We start from the raw sequence: 18,725 nt of genomic DNA, 5'->3' as shown, positions 1-18,725 counted from the left end.
GAAAAACGTATATAGCTTCTGCAAATTTGTGAGTACCACAAACTTAGTTCTCTAAGATAACAAGGTTTCTCTTAGATCCCTTTTGCTGCTCTCTGGCTTAGAAATAAAGAGTTTTGTAGAGACTTTTGGACTTCCAAAACTATTTAAGCTAGTATCCAAGTCTTTACACTTGGATAAACAACCAGTGATCCAATAAGGCATGCACGGTGTCCACTGGAAAAAAATTAAAAATATAAAAAACTAATGAACCTGTATCTGGAAAAGAACCATGATTTTATCTTTAGGAAGCAAAGGGCATATAAATAGCAAAACAAACCCAAAATAAATGTCTGAGGACTTAATGATCAAATGAACAGCTGATAAAGGAAAATTATTAAAGCAAACCATTTCTCAAACGTGGAGTTTCTCTTTTAATGTTTATCTCCCTCTCAATGCAGAACATCTGCTACAGTCATCCAAAGTATACTGATCTAAATATACTGTGGCAAGAGCTTTATATGTAAAGTCCTTAGTCCTTAAGCTTTACAACGTTGTAAGGTAGGTATCTATCATTATTTTCATACTGCACCTAAGAAAGCTGGAGCACCTAAAGTTACTTAACTTGCCAAGGTTACAGAGCTTGAACCCAGCTCTGAAGGCTCTAAAACCCATGTCCCTTTGGTGCTCTACTGCCTTCTTGGTAGCACAGCAAACTGGAAATATGGTCAAATTCTAAGTTCCATCTGATGATTATCCAAGCCACTATAAATTGTGTTTTTTGGTTTTTGGTGTGGTTTTTTTTTTTTTTTTTTTTTGGTGTCAAGAAAAACTCAAAAGTTTGCCATCAACACTTCCTGATTTTAGGTTGGGTCGGTATCACCAATGTTCTGTCACCACACGTATTGCACAATCACTAGAAGCCAAAGGAAGAGGACTGGTTAAATTCTTAAACTTTATTTCCTGCTGGCCTAGAAGTCCTTAATGTTACGTCTGTTAAGTGTGAAGGTTTTTCTGGTGTAGTGAGACACTAAAGTTATAACCTAACTCTTATAGGAAATCATCTATGCATTAGTCATTTTACCTGTCAGGGAAGCTAAAAGCAGATCAACGGGATATAAACCCGGGTTGTTTCCTTCTTCAGGGTAAATTTCTTAATGACTTGTTAACTAAGCCCAATGGAACAAGTGACCCTCCAAAAATGAAATGTAGTGGAAAAGGAAACAGAGGAAAAGAAGAATCACAGTAAGTAATGTGCTGATCTACTTTCACTAGTGTTAGAAAAGCAAAGGATGAATCTCCTCTTGAGTAACTTCAGCCTGACCACAATGGCCACTTGTTACACCTACCACCCACTCCAACACTTCAGGTTCATTAGGAATTAAAAGAAACCCAGTAAGCAACCCGACCAGGCCTAAGTCTCCGCACCACACCCTGAGAACACAGAGGGTCAGTGCATTGCGTCCCCCACCTCCAAGCCTTCCCCGCTGCCCCGGAGGCAAAACCCACAGCCTGGGGCCAAGACAGTCCTCCAACCAGGGCAGTGACCCAGCTCTGGACAACCCCGCCCCCTCCCCTGACCAAAGGGTCTGTGCCTAGAGGGATGGGGGTGGGGGCAAGGTGAGGAAGGCCTGCACAGGAGAGGAGGGGGCTAACAGGATGTTTTGAAACGAGGAAGGGTCCCTTCTCACCCTCGCGGGTCGGGACCTGCTCCGGGTCGGAGAGAGAGCCGGTCGCCGCCATGATGGGACTGGCCAAGCCGGGGGGCGTGACGCGGGCAGCCCCGGGCGCAGGGCCAGCTCCCCTTCCCCCTTCCTCCCCTCCTCTGCGTGGGCCTTGGCCACAACTGACCCCCGATACTCACGCTTTGTCCACCAGCTCCCGCACCTTCCACATGTTCAACATCGTGCCCCACGCGGGCCGAGCCGCCGGCTCCCTCCCCTGCTCCCCACAGACCCCGGAACACTTCTGCGCCGGGGCAGATCCTGGCCGGGGTCACCGCCGCCGCCCGCCTCCTCGAACTCCCCCAGTTAGGTCCTTCTCTTGCCACAGCCGCGGCGCCGCCGGTGACACGTCGAGACGCGGGGGCAGAGGCGCTGCGTGGAGCGGAAGTGCCCGACTTTCCGCCCTCTGCGCGCGGGGCACGCCGGGACTTGTAGTTCTCCCCCGGCCTAGCGGACAGGTTAAGCTGAGAGAGTTAGTGTGGTAAGCTTGGTAGTATTTCTGTTAGACTCTCCGGTCCTACGCACCCTTCCCCATGCCTCTGACCTTCAAAACCAGAAACTCTGGGGTGGGGACCAGGAATCTGTGCTTTACGGAGTCCTCCGTGCTCAAGTGTCAGAAGCACTGGTATAGGATCAAGCAGCCCTCAGACACATTTTCCAAATAGTAAGTATTGTTTCTCCCTAGAAACAGTCCTGAATGTGTAACAAAATACCACAGCGTGCTATGATTTTGAGTCTTCGAATACCTCATTGAAAGGATTTTCTTGTGAAATAAGTCTTGTTAAAATAGTACCTGAGGGGCACCTGGGTGGCTCAGTCAGTTGAGCATCTGACTTTGGCTCAGGTCAGGGCCTCACTGTTGGTGGGTTCAAGCCCCACATCAGGCTCTGTGCTGACAACTCAGAGCCTGGACCCTGCTTTGGATTCTGTGTCTCCCTCTTTCTGCCCCTCCCCTGCTCTCTCTGTCTCTCTCTCTCAAAAATAAAAGATTAAAAAAAATTATTTGAGATAGGAAAGACCCCCCCGCTAATATCCTCAAAGGGGGAAAACTGAGAGCTTTCCCCCCAAGGTCAGGAACGCCACAGGGATGTCCACTCTCGCCACTGTTATTCGACATGGTATTGGAAGTCCTAGCCTCAGCAATCAGACAACACAAGGAAATAAAAGGCCAAAGACATGAAAAGACACTTCTCCAAAGAAGACATCCGGATGGCTAACAGACACATGAAAAAATGCTCAACATCACTCATCATCAGGGAAATACAAATCAAACCACGAGAGACTCTTAAAGATAGAGAACAAACTGAGGGTTGATGGTGAGAGGTGAGTGAGGGATGGACTGGATGGGTGATGGGCATTAAGGAGGGCACTTGTTGTGATGAGCACTTGGTGTTGTATGAGTGATGAATCACTGTATTCTGCTCCTGAAACCAGTATTGCAGTGTATGGTAACTAAGTAGAATTTAAATTAAAAATTAGAAAGAAAAAAAATAAAACCTATTGCACTCTAATTCTGTGATACAGTGGTTTTATATTTAGACAGCTCCCTAATATCCTCCTTAGATACTTTATCTTCAAGCTCAGAAACTTAGTTCACACTCTATGGGAAACTAGAAAGACAACACTGTAACACATGCAAGAACTTGGCAGGTTTATATTCTTAAGCGTAAGTACAAATACACACTGCACTCAGTGTTTTATTGCAATGGTTGCTGTGACTTCATTTTCTTGCTTATTCATTTTTAACAATGGTCATGTTAGAAGTGCAAAAGAAACATTAAAATTCATTTGGCCCAACTGCTTGAATTTTACAGTGCTTTTCATTCTACACGAATGTATTGAGCAGAAATCTTCTGTGTGCCAGGAGTAGGGAATACAGCTGGGAACAAGACCAACAAGGCCTCAGCTCTCTTGGATCTTACAGGTCTTTGGAGCAAATATAATAATCAAGGAAACATTTAAGATAATTGCAGATAGAAAATTGTTGAAGAAAACAGAAGATAATGTTGAAGAGAATGGTGTTAGAGGAAAGTAACAATACAGAGTATTTAGGGCCTCTTTGAGGACTCTATAATTAAGCTAAAACTTGAATGATGAAAAGGAGCTGGACATTAAAAAAAGAAAGAAAGAAAGAAAGAAAGAAAGAAAGAAAGAAAGAAAGAAAGAAAGAAAGAAAGAAAGAAAGAAAGAAAGAAAGAAAGAAAGAAAGAAAGAAAGAAAGAAAGATCTGCCAGAAAAAATACCTGGTGGAGGGAACAGATGAAGACTGATTCACAAGGGAGAAGTGAAATTGATTGCTGCTAGTTGCGAAGCTTGTTAACAATGGTCCTAAATCAAGAACCCTGAACCTCTGACCCCTAGTTCCTCAGGTCAAGTCACCTCTTCACATTGCATCCACTTAATTATTGGAAGCAGCTTTGAAAAGAGTTTCAATACAGCTTTTGGGATTAAGGTCTGAGAGAAGCAAGTTGAAAGAATTGCCAGATAGAAAAAGCAGAAATCGGGACAAAGCTATCTCAAAGCTTTGTCAAGATAGGAATGCTTAGGCAGACATAAAGTGAATTGGATTGGTGGGTGGGAAGAGGCAGGGAAAGAGGAGCAGAGATAGGTAGACAAATGGTGCTTTCAGATGAGAAGTTTGTTTTCTGTTGAAAAGGCTGTCTGGTCCAAGATTCAAAGGATGGAATGTGGCCAGAGAAGATAAGAAAGAGAAACTACCTTGCATAAATAAGAGCTCAGCAAGTTCAGTTTCAACCAAGCAGGTCCAGAGTACATCAGAAGAATGGGCCTGGCATAAAAACAACCACCTTCCCTGCCCTGGGCCTGTTTGCACATTCATAGCAATTCGTAGTCAGCCTTCCCAGAATTACCTAGAGAGTACAATGTCATTGTCTACTTTGCTTGTTTCAACACCAAGTTTGGAAGTGTCTAGACTTACTCCAGAGTTATCACACCAGGGGCATCTAGAATGTAACACCAAAAAACTTGCCTGTCTACCTTTGATTCTAATGGACTCAGAAGAACCAGACAAGAAGACTGTGTTCAAAAGTGGTCTCCAAAGACTAATCATTTGCATGTCAACAAAGTGTTCCATTTTTACCTTTTATCTTGCAAGTTTGTGAGCAGTTTCCATAGTAACTTCTTTGTGGCAATTTAAATGTGTCCATTGTCGAAAAATAAATGAGAAAACGTCCCACTCACCCCTCTTCAGGAAAACATACATTTTTCACTAAATGAGCTGACACTTTTAGTAAGGCCAAACCAACACAAGGTTTGAAAGCAAATGTACTCAGATATGTGAGGTGCTGTTGTAGGCCCTGACTGCTTATCTTCTGTGGGTGGCTCCCTGGTGTTTCCTTCTGAAGATTTAATTCATGGTACATAGGTGTGGCAGCTATGGGAAGGCACAGCCTAAGTCTCTCTCCAAGAGAACCAGTTGCAAGGAGTGTGGATGGCTGACAGCTTGCAGCAGCCGCTCCTCAGGAATCAACCACAGCACTGACACCAAAGCCCTGCTCTCACTGGGCTACTCTCAGGCGGGGATTGAGTATGTTGGAGCCAGGCCATTTCTCCCCAGTGCAAGACTTCTCTACCGGGCAAGCATTGCCCTGGACTTCCCATCAGCCTCGCCCAGATTACCTCCAAGTTTCCAGTTTCGTTGCAATCAGGCAGTCTTCCTACCCAATCTTCCTTCCTCCTCTTTCGCCCTTAACAGGTGTCAGAACTTCCTTGTGGTCTGAGGCTGTCTCCACCTACTGTTGTTTCCTCTCCCCTTTCTTCTTCATAGATGTTTCCCCCAATAAATCTCTTACACTTCTAATTCCATTTTGGCTTCTGCTTCCTGTAGTAACCAAATTGACACAACAGGCAAAGAGTTGTACCTTGGTTTCAGTATTTGGCCCATTGAGTCCTGTTTTTGATCACACCTGACTATTCCTCTGTAGAAGTTGAGATAGTTGGTTTCTAATCATATTGTGAGAGTTGCCACGAGAGCCATGCATATTATATATTGCACAAAACAAGGGCCACCATTTACGTGGACCACCATGAACTGCCAGATAATTAACCACAGAGAAGAAATATAAAGAGCAGTTAAAGAGAGTAGATTCTGGACTCAGACAAACCTAGGCTCAAACACTGCATCTGCTTGCTATTCAGTGGCTTGGTCATTTTGGATACATTAATTAAACCAGTATAAGACAGTGATTATGAACTGGACTCTGGAGCCTGATTTCCTGGGTTTGAATCTTAATTTTGCTACTTATTAGCTGTGTGTCCTTGGGGAAATTATTTCACACCTCTGTGGCTCAGTTTTCCCATCATAATGGGGAGTAGTAGAAACCTACCTTATAAAGGCTTTTTTAGACAATCAAATAAGGTAATGTTTAAAAAGAATCTGTAACATACATAACACACTCAGTAAATGTTAGCAGTGCTGCTGCTACTACTATTATTACTACTACTACTAGTAGTAATTGTATTAATCTGTAAAATGTATTCAATAGTCAACAGGTATTTAGTAAGTTCCTACTATGTTCTAGGTACTGTGCTAGGTGGTGGATATATAACTGTAGATAAAACCAACAGAGTATGCAGCAAATAGATGTGCTAGACATAGTAAACTTAAAGCAGACTGCTGAAGAACAAATGAAATCATATATGTGACTCACTTCACACTGGGTCCTACATATAGTAAAGTGCTCACTAGATTCTACCTTACTGTTATTATCAAGCCACTTATCTTATGTGGATCTCAGCTTTTTTCCTTATAAACTGATAGGCTGTTCTATCAGAGTATCCTAAACCTAGCCATACATCAGAAATTCCTGGACATCTTTAAAAATTTCAGGTTTTTTAATCCTGCCCCATGAGTTCCTGATTCACTAGTATATTATTTTCTATACTTTCTGTCACTTGTGACAGAAACTTGAAGCTATGTTAAGCAGAACAAGGGAGTTTTTTGACACAGGAGACTGGGGAATTCAGAGATAAAATTTGCCTCAGGAACTTAGCATATACTGTCAGAACTCTCTCTGATTCTCATTTTCCTCTATTGCAGATAGGTTTCTCTTAGTTGGCAGGAACTCGGGCTACTACTTTGTGGAGAATGGGTTCTATTTTTTTCAGTTAGGCAACCAAAGAGGAAGAGACACTTTTGTCTTTTATCCAGTGAGTCTAAGAACACAGGGAAGGACTCTGACTAGCCCAGTTTGGATTATGTACCAATTGTGGGACCAATCATCTCTAGAGAGGTGTTTATTACGGAATCAGTGACCCTAGGAGAACCACATGGAGTGGGGAAAAAGAGAGTGCTCTGAAGAGACCCTGAAGAAAGCCATGCCTTGGCAGAGAAAGCAAGAGTTGTTTACAACTGTAGATCTAAAGTAGGGTGTATGAATCTGTATTTAAAAAAACAAACAAACAACCTCTTAAATGATTTTTCCAGGGTTTGGGATGCCCTGAGTTAGATGACGTCCTTTGTAACTCTGACACCTTTTCTCCCCTCTCTTTTTTTAGGGTCTAAATTACACAAAATTGAGTTGGGGACAGCAAAAGAAAAGAATACCATGGGTGATAATAGGAAAAAGAAGCAATGAAGAAGGAAGGAGTTAAGAGGATCCCTGCATTGTGCAGCAGGTAAGCTGGTGGCAGGGCACCCTCTTGCTAACTCTGTTCTGCTGACAGTTGGGCTCTTTTTGGCTGAAATTCCGTCTCCTTTCAGGGCTGTCAGCAGGGCTCAGGTGGGCCTACTCAGAAAGCCTGGTAGGTGCTCCAAAGGGCTAATACATTTGCAGTCCTTCTGCAAGAACATGCAGGCACTGGCAGGAGGAGAGATGTAGGTACAAGTGCTTTGGAATCATCTCCCTGCCTCCTGGGATGCTCTGTCTCCTGTCTCTGGACCATAGGCAAACTCAGAGTGGATGTTGCTGCGCCTACTGTCTAGGTCTCTGAAAACTCTATTCACAAGAAGCCAAGGTACAGTCATTGAAGCAATGAGGCAGCTTGTGACTGTGGGAACTGATCCTGCATTGTCAAGTCACATTCAGGGGTGAATGGTGCAGATGTCAGAAAGGATGTGCTGGCGGGTTTCTGAGGCAAGGTTTTTCTGGATAAGGTCAAGTGTCTTGGGAAAGTCCACAGGTGTCCAGAGTTCACACAGAGGCTCTGCTAGTCCTTGGACTTCATCAGTTCATCAAAAGAATTGTGCTTTAGGGGAAGAGCTCACTGCAGTGGACATCAAAGGAGTCTGATGGAGAGACCACTGCTTTTCAATAAGCAAAATGAATGTGACTAAAGACTGGAGGGGTGGGCGAGGGGGAGGTCTGTCAGTACAAGGCATGTTTTCTTGGTGAGAAAGAGTCAGCATTCAACATTTGTTGGGCACCTGCAATGTGCAATGGGATTAAATAGATAACTCAACCCTGTTCTTACCCACAGAACTTAAAGTCTAATATGGAAGATAGGCATATAAACAAAGAAAAACCACAGCAAGATATTTAAGGAGGCAGTGTAACATGGGGGAGAGGTCAGAGCCCTGGCTGTGGTATCAGCAGGACCTTGGTTCATACCATGTAGCTCTGGGACTTCGGCTAAATTACTGGACCTCTTGGGTCTTGGATCCCTTGTTGGGAAAACAGGATTGATAAGAGTCCCTGACTCATAGCATTGCTGTGAAGAATGAATGAGATGACACTAAATTGCTTGACATATAACAAGGACCCATTAAATAACATCTGTTATCGTCCACAGATCATGGGCGATATGGCATAGGGTGTTAGAATAGGTTCATTAAATCTTTCAAGAAGTATATATTTGGAAAGTTATTCCATTGCCAAGAATTGTACTGTGAAAAACAGATACCATTCCTGTTCTCGTGAAGTTTGCAGTCTGAGGGAGGAGATGGGTGTAGAGCAAATAAGACTTCACAAATCTATCATTTCAAACAATGATGAAAGCTGTAAGAAGAAAAGAATGGGGTGCTATGGGAGAATGTGGCAATGATACTTTATTCATATTTCATTCTCGGGAGAGGCCTCTCTGGGAAAGTGACATTTAAGGTGAAGGTAGAAAGACGATTCTGAGTTAATGAGGTAGAGAGAGGAAGAGTATTCCAGATAGAAAGAACACTTTGTGCCAAGGCCCAAGGTAGGATGCAGCTTGGTATGTTCCGGGACATGAAAGAAGGCCCAGTGAGGCTGGAGGGAGATGGGGAAAATGATCAAAGATGAGAGGGGGAGGTGAACAAGGATGAGCTTATTTGCCTGCCCAGTGCACTCTCCAGCCTGCTCTGCCTTGCCCTGTGCCTCCTAACCTCCCTCTCTGGACTCCATCACCTACATTCTCATGCTTCTGGCTTCTGGTTGGGCTCTGCCAGTGTTGTGAGGGCAGAGCAGAACATGATGGAGAGCTAGGTCCTGATATTATTTTCTTCCCTTTCCTTCCTGCTTCAGCGATATGATTCTGGCAGGAGCCCAGTCCCTCTGTGGGCACTGCGGGTGTCATGGGGTGACTTGTATGTCCAGATAGGACCTGGTCTTTCAGATTTTTATTTGAAGTGCAGTGGGAAGCTACAAACATGGTATAGTTACTCTCTTGCCACATCATCCTCTTACAGCTACAACCTGCTTCTCATCTCTTCTTAACAGGAAGGCTGTCGTCTTCACAAACAGGCTCTTCTTTGTTACCTCTCAAGCCACGGTTGATCAATTCTTCCTTCTCAAAACTTCCTGCTCTCTTAGCTTTCACGACCCCACAGACTTCTTGTCTTTCCTACATTTTGGGTTCATTAGAAACATTTTGTTCCTCTCCCCAGCTTGTGGATGTTGCGGGGCTCTCTAGAACTTACCTTTCTCCTTTTCTATTGCCAATGCCAGCCATAATCATCTCTTACGAACTAAATGTTTCCTAATTTGTCCCCCCATCATCTTTTCAAATCATAAATTGGACCATGTTACCACTTGCACAAAATACTTCAATTGCTTTTCATGACAGTTAGAATCCAAACTTAACCTATCAGGGGTCGATCCCTGGTCCAAACAGTTGTTATCCTGGAGGAAGATGGATACGGTCACCCTCATGTGGGCTATGACCCAAGGCCAGTTCTGAGGAAAAAGGGAGGTGGTGGTGGCCATGGGCCCTGCAGGTATCCCTAAAATCTGTCATTGGCAGTGTTGCAGTATTATTTCTTTTAAACATTTAAAAATATAGGTATATTCCAGCCAGTGCTTCCTAAGGGTAGGTCTTCATGGTAGTGAGTGGATTATTGTAGCATCTTGGACTTTCAGTTTAGATCTGGAAGTGACTAAGGTTTGGTTCACAATTTGTTTATAAATCCTTTCCTTGTGCTGAGGTTACTTCTACTCTCATTGTTGATATGTTTATTTGATTAGTTTCAGAACATACTCTTTTCTTTTTCTTCTTTTTAACGTGAAATACCTATTCTGGTGACGCCTTGTTATAGAAAAGGAGTGCCATGAGTTTTCTTTTGTTTTGTTTGCAAGTGGTTTCCAAGTGTGGAAGCTGCCTTTCCTGTGTGTGTGTTAGCAGTTTTCTTGAATTACCACGTGAGTTTTATGGTTTCTAGTGGGTGGTATCTAAACAATTCTTTTTTTATTTTATTTTATTTATTTATTTATTTATTTATTTATTTATTTATTTATTTTGAGAGAGAGAGACAGAGTGCAAACAGGGAAGGGGCAGAGACAGAGGGAGACACAGAATCTGAAGCAGGGTCGAGGCTCTGAAGTGTAAGCCTAGAGCCCAATGAGGGGCTTGAACTCACAAGCCCTGAGATCCTGACCTGAGCTGAAGTTGGAAGCTTAACCACCTGAGCCACCCAGGTACCCCTCTAAACACAGTTCTTGTTGGGAAGGTATAACATTAGAATTTCCCCATCTTTGATGATTCACCCCGAAGAGTGGTGGGTCACTGACCTGGCCTGGGAAGCCTAAAATCTGACAGACCCAAACACCAATTGGGAGGGAAAGGAGTGGAAAAAAGATAGCAAGTATTATTACCTTTTTAAAATACAGATTCATTCTCTTTCTTCAATTTTTTTGAAATGTTTTTATTAGGTTGTTTAAATTAGAAAAGTAAAATATGTTCATACATCCTCATGTATCTATTCCTTGACCCAGCAATTCAATTCCTAGGTAATTATCCAAGGGAAATGGAAATTATGTCAAAATTCTTGTGCAAGAGTGTTCATAGCAGCTTTATTCACAATAGCCAAAATCTAGAAACAATCCAAGTGTCCATCAATAGGATATGGACAAGCAAGTTGTGATGTGTCATTTGAATGGAATATGATTTAGTGATAGAAGGGAATGATCTATGAATATATACAACAGCCTGGATGAACCTCACAGACATAACAGCAAAAAGGCACAGGCAGGCACAAAAGTTATGGCTCCATTTATATAAAATTCTAGAACAGGCAAAATTAATCGAAAGTGAAATAAATGAGAGCTGTTGTTGCTTGAGGTGGAAGGACGGGGGTGGAAACAGGAGAATTAAAGACAAAAGTTATAAACCCTCATTTCAACAAGTGAAGCAATCCAAAAATACATAAGGAAAAGTTAATCCTTTACCATTTATTTTCACCCCACTATGGTAATCCTGTTAAAAGCCTGATATGTACTTTTTCACACTCTTCCCTTGCTTACGATATAAACAATTACATGTGAATAGATGCAGGTTTTGCCTTAGGATCATGCTATACATAGTGCTTGCTTTTTAAAATATCTGCTTAATAATACATTATGGATATCCTTCTAGCTCAATAAATACAGATCTAACTCGTTCTTTTAAATATTGGTATAATTCCTTAATGTGAATGCACCAAAATTCATTAAACCATTTTCCTGGTGATGGGTAGGTAGGTTGTTTCTATTTTTTGTTTTTGCCATTGTAAACAATGTTACAATAAAATATATCTTTGTACTTCTATCTTTACATATGGTGTTTAGAAGAGAGTCTCAAAAGTGGGAACAGGGGGGCACCTGGGTGGCTCAGTCAGTTGAGCCTCTGACTCTTGATTTCAGCTCAGGTTGTGATCTCAAGGTTCCATGAATTCAAGCCCTGAATCACATTCTGAGCTGACAGTGTGGACCCTCTCTCTCCCTCTTTCTCTGCCCCTCTCCTCTGTGCAATCTCTCTCTCAAAATAAAATAAACTTTAAAAAAAAAAGTGGGAGTAGGGAAAGATAAGTGTTTTTTTTTTTATTTAATTGGATATTGGCAGATTGTATACCAAAGAGATTATAGCAGTTCTCACTCTCACTGAGCAACATATTGAAAAGCCTATTTTGTCACATCCTCATAGCACGAGATTCTGCTGCTCCTTTGAATGTTTGTCCATTAGATTGATAAAAACATGTTGCCTTAATTTCAAAGTAGTTCTAACTGAGATAAACCTATACTTTCATACCTTGTATAAAAGTCTCTTTTAACATTTCCCCCATTTTTCAGTCCTGTTTTTCTAGGTCAGTATGGCTCACATCCCTCAAAACTGCACTTTCAAGTATATTGGAAGATAGAAGGCAGGCATGGCCAAGAGTGCTATTCCCATTGTTTGTTTCTTTTCCAACTCAAACACTCAGCCTAATAGGAAGAATTCTCTATTCTGTCATCCCCTGTCACAGCAGCCTGCTTATTTTCATCTTGGTGTCAACAAGAATCTGTGATTGTCTATTTATTTGCTTGTATTAGGCAGGGCCACAGAACTTAGAACAGAAAACAGAACTTAACTTGAAAAGGTTTAATTGAAAAGAATGAAGCAAACAGACCATTTATGGAGTCAAGATCAGGGTTAAGTGTATTAATAAGGATGTCAAAGCACTTGGAACTTGCAGTGGTGAAGAGCCATTACCATCAGTTTCAATTATTTATTGCTGTGTGGCAAATTGCCACACAAGTTAGTGTCTTAAAAAAACAATCACCATTTGTTTTCTCATAGTTCTTCAATTTGCACAGGGCTTGGTGGAAATGGCTTATCCACTCTGCACTTGGTGGAGTTCTCTGGGGCAACTCAAGTGGTGCTGGGTGAGGATCCAGGATGGGTTCACTTACATAGCTGGTACCTGTGCTAGAGTGACTGGAATGGTATGGGGTGAGCTGGGCTTGGCTCTCTTTCCATGGAGTCTCTCATTTCATAATTAGCCTGAGCTGTTAATAGGTGGCTAGATCCCAAGAAAGTCAAAATGGAAGCTACCAGGCCTTTTAAGAACTTGACCAAACATCCCATTTGCTACATTCTACTGGTCAAAGCAAGTTGTGAGGCAAATGCAGCTTGAAGGGAAGGTGAAATAGATACTACCTTTTAAGGGGAGGAGAGCATGTGCATACAGAGTTGAGATGAATCACTAGTAGCTGTCTTTGCAGATAATCTACTACATATGCTTCAGTACAAAAAGACGAAGGGAAAAAATAGAATTTCTAATGAGATCTGGCACTGTGGAGGAAGATCTGTCCTACAGGAGATACAGTAATTGAAATATACTGCCAGAACCATGGGGCTGAGGCAGGGGGAGAAGTACAGAAGAAATACCCTGATCTCTTTCCTACTAGTACATGGCAGCCTGGTTAAGGTAATTCAGAGGTCAACCCCACCTCTCCAGAAAGCAAAGAAGGCTGGAAAAGGCCACTGAATGGACTGGGAATGGATTGGACCATTGAAGAAGAACCAGAATATTTTTTTATTATCTGTTTCTTACATCAGAATTTAAAGTTCATCAAGGGAGGGGAACATCCATCCTGATTCCCTGGGGCTAGCAAGAGTCTGCCACTTCCCAGGTACTCAGTACAATGTGTTAAATTGACTTGAGTTCAGTTATCTGAGGAAGAGTCATAAACTTGATCTTCATTCTTTCTGATATTGAAGAAGAAACATCTGAAAGATGGCAAGATGGAGGTTAAATGACAAATGAGATCACCTTGATCTTAAGGCCACAGTTTTACTTTGGGGCTAGTCATGGTATGAAGCATGAATGCAAATTCCCTAGAGACTGACATGGACTGCTACTAGAATATGTTTGGAGTCATAACACCCAGTCTGATCTCCCTGGTGACTTTATGAACATTGTTCTTTTCTCACTTGGCTCCCTGATGATGGGCTTAGGTGCCCTGAATTAAGTGATTTATTTGTTTCCTTTAATGTAGTACCACAAGAAGCCAGAAGTTACGCTTTTTAAAAAAATTGACATATAACTCACATGGTATGTATCCACTCTTTTAAGGTGTGAATTCAGTGATTTTTCATAAATTCACAAGGTATGCAAACAAGCCACTATCTAATTTCAGAACATTATCATCAGTCCCTCCTCCCACCCCAAATCCACAGTCATTAGCACTCACTTACCTTCTGTCACCATCTCCTTCTAGCTCCTAACAACCACTAATGTACTTTCCTCTCTATAAATTTGCCTATTGTGGACATTTAATATACATAGAATCATACAATATGTGGCTTTCTGTGTCTGCTTCTTAAGCTACACATGATGTTTTCAAGGTTCGTCCATTTGTAGTATATATTAGTATTTCATTCCTCCTTTAAGGCTATTATTCCATTATATGGATATACCATATTTTATTTATGCATCAGTTGATGTACATTCTTTCCACATTTTGTCTACTTTGAGTCATGTTGCTATGAACATTTGTGTACAAACTTCTGTGTGGATATGTTTTCAATTCTCTTGAGTATATAGCTAGGAGTGGAATTATGAGGTCATATGGTAATTCTATGTTTAACTTTTAGAGGAACTGCCAGAATGTCTTCCAAAGTGGTTGCACCATTTTACGTTCCCAGCAGAAATGTATGAGGGGTTCAAATTTCTTCATATCCTTGTTAGCATTTGATTACAGCCATTCCAATAGGTATGTAGTGGTATCTCATTGTGGCTTTGATTTGTGTTTCCCTGATGGCTAATGATGTTGAACATCTTTTTGTGTGCTTGTATGCCATTCATGTATCTTCTTTGGGAATTGTCTATTCAAGTCATACTTTAATTGAATTGTCTTTTTATTGTTGAGTTGTAACAGTTCTTTATATATTTCATTTATGTCTCTTATCAGGTAAATGATTTGCAATTATTTTCTCCTATTCTGTGATTTGTCTTTTCATTTTTTTGATAGTGCCCTTTGACGCACAAAAATTTTTTGTTTTGATGAAATCCAATTTATCATTTTTTTTCTTTGGTTACATGTGATTTTCATGTTATATCTAAGTTAATAACAATGACTAGAATTATTGCTGGCTCCTGGTTTACATGAAGAACTTTTGTCTCCTTCCATTCGAGCACTTTTGTTTCAGAGATCATTCCAGTGTCTCAAACTTGTATTCTTGATTAAAACAACACTGAACCTACCAAAGGAGGTGGCAGAGGGAGGGTGAGGGTGTAATTCCCAGTTTAAAAGTTCAAGTCTGAAGGCCCGAGATCCAGGAAGGAGTGCTGATGTCCAAGGGCCCGGTAAAACAGATATCATGGCTCACAAGGAGGAAGAGTAAATCTGCCCTTTTTCCACCTTTTTATTCTATTTGAGCCCTCAGTGGATTGGATGATATCCACCCACATTGGGGAGGGCCATCTGCTTACCCATTCACCAGTTCAAATGCTAATCTCTTTTGGAAACATCCTCACAGACACACTCAGAAATAGTGTTTTACCAGCTGTGGTGGGCCTCCTTTAGCCCAGTCAGGTTGACACATAAAATTAATTATCACAGGGATTAAATGAGTTTAAAAAGATGCCTATAGAGGATCTCCGGGGTGGTTCAGTCGGTTAAGTGTCTGACTTTGGCTTAGGTCATGATCTCACAGTTTGTGGGTTTGAGCCCCGCGTCGGACTCTGTGCTGACAGCTCAGAGCCCGGAGCCTGCTTCGGATTCTCTGTCTCCCTCTCTCTCTGCCCCTCTCCTGCTCATTATTTGTCTTTCTCTGTCTCTGAAAAATAAATAAACATTAAAAAATTAAAAAGAAAAAGATGGCTATGGAAATGTACAGGAGCAATAACTGTGAAATACTTTACAGATACAAAGAGGGTAAATGTCAGTGCTTTGGCAAGAGTTGGACTAGGTTGTCAGGAAACAAGCTTTGCTTTATGATTAATTAGCTGGGTGACTTTGCCCAATCACTTAAACTCACAAGTCTCAATTTCCTGGTCTATTGAATGTAGGTAGTCAAGCCAAATCTAACAACCTTTCTGCATAATTGTGAGATTGAAACAATGTAGCAGGTATAAAAGTGCTTTGGAGAACTTAACTTGTTATTCTGGGCATTGGGAACAATTCACAGAGAATTGCTTGCTTTCATTCTAAAAATGACTTTGAATTGTTTATAGTACCCATTTCTCCCTTTGCTTGGGTCAGCTCCAAGTAGTGTTTACCATAATGAAACATTAACATGAGATTTCTCACCGCTTAGCTGGGTGAGGGCCAGGCCCTGGTACTTGGCTCAAAGAAAGTAGTTATACAATGTTTAATAACAGCCAGGCCCTCAGGGAACTCTTAGTGAATGCTTTTGGTGCTAGGGTAAAATGTGACCAAAGACTATCAACCACAGTCTTTTATTGGTCACTTAGAATGTAGAGGAAGTGTGTTAAAAAAGACAACCTTATTGATATTGTGGTGGAGCTGGAAGACCTAAGCCTGTGTACCCTCACCCACTCACTGACCATCTCTCCCAGGCATTTATGCCCAGGGGAACCCAATTTGATTGGAGGGGTCAGTGAACCAAACAAACAAAACATAGTAATCTAAAGCACTGACTCCCTTGCTGAGAAAGATGTATTTGTAAATTATGAAGTGTTTAGAGATGATGCTGTATATCCCTATGGTTTGGTTTATACTTAACTGCTTCTGACAATTAATGCCAATATTTGGAAGATACAAGTAGATACAACAGTTATTGACAGGCCAAGATAGAATAAAGATCTTTAACTGTCACCTATTGTGTCAGAGAGACACCAAAGAGGACAGGACACTTGGAGTACCAACAACTCCCCCCTCTACTACCCACCTCTGGACAAATTTCTGAGTGTTATTCTAGACTTAGTAATTCAGACTTTGAGATATTTCACCTATGGTGAACACATCACCTGGTTGAGGAAGAGGGATGACCCTAGGGGCAAGAATAGCCCTTGTGAGGATGAGTGAAATTTTCCAGAGTAGAGAGGAAGACGGTGCTCTCATCTGAGAATACGGGGATCCAGAAACAAGGTGAGGATCTGGGAGCTTCCAGAAAGAAAGCTCCCTTTATGAAGGATTTAATCTCTTAGGTGCTTTCCCCTTTAACCACAAAAAGTCATACTTAGTATATATAGTTTTACACTATTTTCTTCATACTCTTTAATTCCCTTTTGCTTCTTTTAACCCTTCAGTGAAGTTTGATACACAGCTAATTATCAACTGTGCCTTAATTTTCTTATTGTTCAATGAAGATAATACCTACCTCATAGGTGAGGATTAAAAGAATTAGTACATGTCAATTAATGTGCTAGTTAATGTAAATTAAATTAGGACTCCTGGCAGTGCCTAGCACATAAAAGTGCTCAGTATATGTTAACTGTTGTGACTATTATTACCACACCTTGTCTTCCTCTTTCCCTTCTCAAGGCCCTTCAAACATCAAGGGAGGCCAGGGCCACTTTCATTTTTTGAGGCCACTGGTGTATTAATAAATAAGGAAATTACAAAATGTGTTTGCAAAATATTGTGGTATGCTTTAAACATTTACATACAACAAATTAATGCTTTGCAACATACACACAAATGTGAGCAATAAAACTGTTCTCTTCACAGGGTAATTACACAGTACATGGAGGTTAGGACACGAGCCTAAATCTGCAAGGCGAGCATCAGTATCTTCCAGTCCTGCCAGCCTATCTTTCTATCTTTATAGATGACCTCATTTGGAAATAACTTTAAAGACAAATTTTAGTCCTTTCATGAATGGGAGACCAAATCAAAAGGCCCTTTCGCACCCCTCTATCCCCAGTCCTTTGGGCTTTAGGTGGATTCATAAAGGGAAGTAAGGGCCCCTCTCTCCAGACCTCCCCCCACCACCTTTGTGGAGAGAGAAGTGGCCAGAGAACAAGTAGCTTGAAAGAGCAGTGTCAAGAGGGTGATTCCAAAAAGGACAAATCACTAATGCCCACCTCAGCTCTTTTCCTGATATTCAGAGGGAGTTAAAAATCTGGGGAGAGAGAGAAGGTGACATTCATAGCTTGAGTAATGCCTGGTTGTAGCCAGGCAAGCCAGGGAAGACAGGCTTCAGCTTCATGGGCTAAACCTTTTTTTTTTTTTTTTCCAGTTCTTATTTTAATTCCAGTTAGTTAACATACAGTGTAATATTAGTTTCAGGTATAAAATACAATAATTTAACACTTCTGTACAACAGCCAGTGCTCATCACAGCAAGCACCTTCCTTAATTCCCATGACCGATTTAACCCATCCCCTATCCCCTCCCCTCTGATAGCCATCAGTTTGTTCTCTATGGTTAAGAGTCTGTTTCTGGTGAACCTTTCATTTTTATCTGTCTTGATGGAAATCTTTCTGAAATGGAGTCTACCTCCCCACATTATTAAGAAGAGTGTAATAAAAATTTAAAAAATGGAAATAAAACCTCTCCAAATGAGAAAGGTGGGTGCCATTTTGTTTGAGATACTGTGCATGTGAGTCATGTCTGAGGAGTATCATTTTGCCATGGAGGAATACCTGAAACTCACAGCAGAAGATCAGTAGTGCAGGAGTATTTTCCATATGATCTCTGTTTCCTTCATATTCTCCCTGTTGTTGTCATAGTTCAAACTATGTCACCATGGGCATAAAGGAGAGATTTTATATTCATTACTGTAGAAGTGAAGAAATGTGACTACAAACATTTCTGTTAGATAAGGACTATTTTAAATACCTTTAAAAAAAATAAATAGCACTAATAGAGGACAAAGCAAGGTAAACTGTTAAAACAGCTTTCCTTAAGAACAAAGAAAGAAAATTCTATGGACTCAAGTGGCTGTCCCTCTCTCA

At 41.3% G+C, this 18,725-nt stretch overlaps 1 protein-coding gene across 2 annotated transcripts in view; it reads right to left on the bottom strand.

Annotated features, from left to right (window-relative positions):
- Positions 1–2,105, bottom strand: part of CLINT1 (clathrin interactor 1) — a 59,274-nt gene extending 57,169 nt beyond the window's left edge. Inside the window, exon 1 of one of the 2 annotated variants that reach the window (XM_043597158.1) lies at positions 1,841–2,105. In XM_043597158.1, the coding sequence (XP_043453093.1) occupies positions 1,841–1,881 (41 nt within the window). In that variant the 5' untranslated portion in view covers positions 1,882–2,105. The remainder of the gene's footprint in view (positions 1–1,840) is intronic. The other variant, XM_043597150.1, reaches the window with a different exon arrangement.
- Positions 2,106–18,725: the final 16,620 nt, after the last annotated feature.

Source organism: Prionailurus bengalensis, chromosome A1 (genome assembly GCF_016509475.1).
Source record: "Prionailurus bengalensis isolate Pbe53 chromosome A1, Fcat_Pben_1.1_paternal_pri, whole genome shotgun sequence".
NCBI classification, from domain to species: Eukaryota; Metazoa; Chordata; class Mammalia; order Carnivora; family Felidae; genus Prionailurus; species Prionailurus bengalensis.
This window is presented reverse-complemented; position numbering and strand designations above follow the sequence as displayed.